The sequence below is a fragment of the Triticum dicoccoides genome, chromosome 3B (assembly GCF_002162155.2).
Source record: "Triticum dicoccoides isolate Atlit2015 ecotype Zavitan chromosome 3B, WEW_v2.0, whole genome shotgun sequence".
Classification (NCBI taxonomy): Eukaryota; Viridiplantae; Streptophyta; class Magnoliopsida; order Poales; family Poaceae; genus Triticum; species Triticum dicoccoides.
The window spans coordinates 195,898,044-195,901,592 of NC_041385.1; the positions used below are offsets into that span (position 1 = coordinate 195,898,044).

At 40.8% G+C, this 3,549-nt stretch overlaps 1 protein-coding gene across 4 annotated transcripts in view; it reads right to left on the reverse strand.

Annotated features, from left to right (window-relative positions):
- LOC119275507 overlaps nt 1-1,856 on the reverse strand; it is a 4,300-nt gene extending 2,444 nt beyond the window's left edge. For 3 of the 4 annotated variants that reach the window (XM_037556366.1, XM_037556368.1, XM_037556369.1), the window contains exons 1-5: nt 1,525-1,856; nt 1,383-1,445; nt 1,141-1,299; nt 883-1,065; nt 665-801 (exon numbers count right to left, since the gene is read on the reverse strand). In XM_037556366.1, the coding sequence (XP_037412263.1) occupies nt 665-801; nt 883-1,065; nt 1,141-1,299; nt 1,383-1,445; nt 1,525-1,752 (770 nt within the window). In that variant the 5' untranslated portion in view covers nt 1,753-1,856. The remainder of the gene's footprint in view (nt 1-664; nt 802-882; nt 1,066-1,140; nt 1,300-1,382; nt 1,446-1,524) is intronic. The other variant, XM_037556367.1, reaches the window with a different exon arrangement.
- Between the last annotated feature and the right edge of the window lie 1,693 nt (nt 1,857-3,549).

The window sequence follows — 3,549 nt, forward strand, 5'->3', positions numbered from 1 at the left end:
CACACACACAGACCACCACCACCACCACCCCTCTCCCCCACCGAAAAATGTACGGATTCAGCCCGACGGTGTGATTTTGTGCGACTTGTGGGGTAGACATCCTATAAGGAGCTGTGGCGTTACAACGTATCATATCTCCAAGGTCCATTATTTTCTGGAAATAAGCTGATCATGTTTAGCATTTATGTAAAAATTGGAACAAATTGTCAACATAATAACTACAGTAACAACCCCTAATAATCATGAAGACCTTGACACTACTACCTCCGTCCGGGTTTATTAGTCCCCCCTTGTATTTTGGGTCAAACTTTGACCATAGATTTGGTTTGCAAAATATAAGTGATGTCATAGAAATTATATTGTGGGATTCATATTCGAATGAAGTTTTGATATCACTTTTTCTACATATAAATCATATTTTATTACGCAAATGTAAGGTCAAATTTTGACTCAAAATATGAGGGGGCCTAATAAACCCGGACGGAGGGAGTATGTGTGATGGCACCAGTACTAGTCATTTGGAATATATTAGTTGTAAAACTGCCCTACAATAGCAACTGTTGGAATGTGTAGGCTTAGGTCTATGCAATCTACATAGGAGTTCTACCACAACACGTAAGAGTTACATGCAAATTGTAGATGGCAAATCAATAAGTAGACTAACATTTCCCATCGGCGATCAAGCACATCAAACTGCTGCTGCAATTTCTCTTCTTGCCAAACTAAGTGTAAGGTATCACAGTCAAACTTCGAGACGGCAGGAGCATGAGCAGAGACAAGTGGAAACTTCACACCCTGAAGCTAGCCACCCAACTTAAGTATTAACACATGAGGGAATTCACTGCAACAAAGCCACAGAAAATGGAACAGAAAATCGTGAACCTCGACAGGGTCTTCCTTCCTGATCGCAAGATACCGTGCTTTCCCACGTTGCGTCAAGTAACATAACGCTGCATGAGCATCCTCCCGCCCGTAAAAGAAGCTATTGAATTTAGTCAAAGTAATGACACATGTTGATGTCCAATGGGAGCCTCTCAGCTGCGAAGCAATGTCCTCAAACCGTTCCTGCAATTGAATAGCAGGGCATCAAATCAGCATACTAACACTCTTAACAACATTGCCTGAAAAAGGAATTTATACCTCAACCAAAGATCTAAACACAAGGATGTCCTCCTGTACAATCGGACGCCTTGAGATAGCCATCTGGCTCACCCTCCTGACAAGCTGATACAAGCCGCCTGCGGTCGGAACAATTAGCTCGGATTTAAGCAGTATCTCCCCATCGGCACGCATCTCCTCCTGAAATGTCCAGAAAAAATTTGTCACTAGCTCACGCCGATAGCACACGCTGTACATACAGTGAGGTTGTTGTAGAAACTGACCAGAACTTGCGGCAAGCAGAGCGGCGTGATGCCTCCGGGGCGGGCAAACCAAACGCTCGTCACCTGCGGCAGTGGCCGTCGCCGTCATGGTCTCAGGAGAGAAAGCAAACGAACCCTCGCATTTGAGGTGGCGGTCACTTACCAAGTGGGCGGGGGCGGAGCAGAGGCGGAGGCGTCGGGCGACGCGCAGGAGGAGGTCCTTCCAGAAGAGGAGCTTGGGCTCGGGCCAGTCGCGGCGCTGCCCCGTGAAGGCCTTGAACCTGGCGTGGAGGTCGGCGCCGTCTGGATCGTCCCACCAGCTCGCACCGCCCATCTCCGCTCGCACCGCCGCCTCCCACCCTTCTCCTCCCTCGCCATCGTTGGATGCCATAATCAAACTCCGGCGCCTCGGTGGCACGCGAGATGTCGCTGCGGCGGTGGGCTCGCCGGGGAAGGGAACGAACTGCAAAAGAGATTGGAAGAGAACAAAGGGCTGTGCTCTCTTTTTTTTTTTTTTTTTGAGGGGAACAAAGGGCTGTGCTATACGCTGCTTCGTGCGAGCGTTAAGCACGGGGCCGCCCACAGCGCTGCCTGAACGTCCCGCAATCGGTGCGGCCCACCTTACAATGTTTCTTGTTTTTCTGGAATTCTGTTAAATAATATAAAAACAATCATGTGTATTCAGTGGAATAAAAATACTCATGTGTTATAATAATATGCACACATAAAACTTTATTAGTTATAATCCCCCGTAAAAATGTATTTATGAAACAATTATGCATTTAAAAATTATTCACGTATTAAAAGATATCCATGTAAAAAAGTGTTCACACATTTTAAAAGATAATCGTATATTTTTATAAAAATGTTTACGTATTTTAGGAAAATATCCGTATAATAATAGAAAGGTCATCTATTTTATAAAAACTTACGCAATTTGAGAAAAATGTTAGTTAAATTTAAAGGACATTCCATATTTTAACAAAGGTTCCATGTAAATAAAAGTGTTTATGTAATTTTTAAAAATCCATTCAATTAAAAAGTGTACACATAATTCCAAAATATTTCCTGTAATTTAAAAGTGTTTTGTAGTTTCAAAAAAGTGTTTATGAATTTTAATAATGCACAAATAATTAAAAAGTATTTATGAAGTTTAAAATATATTAATGTGATTTTTAAAAAGTGCTCAGGCATTTAAGAGAAAAATGCATATTAATGAAATACTCCCTCTTTCTCGAATTATGTGATTTTTAAAAAGTGCTCAGGCATTTAAGAAAAAATGCATATTAATGAAATACTCCCTCTGTCCCGAATTACGTGTCTTAGATTTGTCTATATATGGATGTATCTAGACATAAGAAAATACTTTTGGGATGGAGGTAATAGAAATTAATATATTTTTACAAAAGAGAAAATGGTAAACCATAAAAAATAAAAAATAAAAATAATAGGAAAGACCCCAAAACTCGAAATTGTAAAATCAAGAAAGAAAAGATAAAACTAGAAAGTAAGATAGCTGAAAAAACATAAAAAGTGAGTGATTAATTAAGACAAGACGCACAACATTTCCTTGCAACGTGTTTGACAGCCTGAGAGAAGTGGGATGAGATTTAGGCTTTGGAAAAAAGATTATCCATCTCAAACCCATGTTTGATGTGTGGTGGAAATTTACTAGTGGGAATTTTTCCATCCCACCTGAAACTAGGAAAGGGATATGTGGAAATTAGCCTCACCTCCTTTTATTTTCCTTCTGAACTTGACTAACCTCGCCTCCTTAATTCATTTCCCCTTCCCTCCTCAACTTTCTTGCCCCTCAACCAAACAATAGAGCATATGTCTAGTACCCCTTAAACTCTCCTATCGCTAATTCCCTTCAACCAAACACGTTGTTTAAATAAGAAAGATGAGATGGAAAACCCATGCCTCACTTTGTAAATATGACCCATTAACGACTATATTAGTAACGTGACTAGCATGGTGTTATGGAAAACCCCAATATGTTTCTCATTATTATCCGTAATCACACATGGAAGCGAGCGGACCGGCCCATGTGTTTGTTCTTTTTCCGGTAAAAAAATTATTTATTTTGAAGAGCAACGGACAGTAGGGGAAAACCCCCCACTGACTTTTTTATAAACCAGCAAACAACAAAATACAGACTACATGAGAAGAAGGTGTTAGGGTGTGT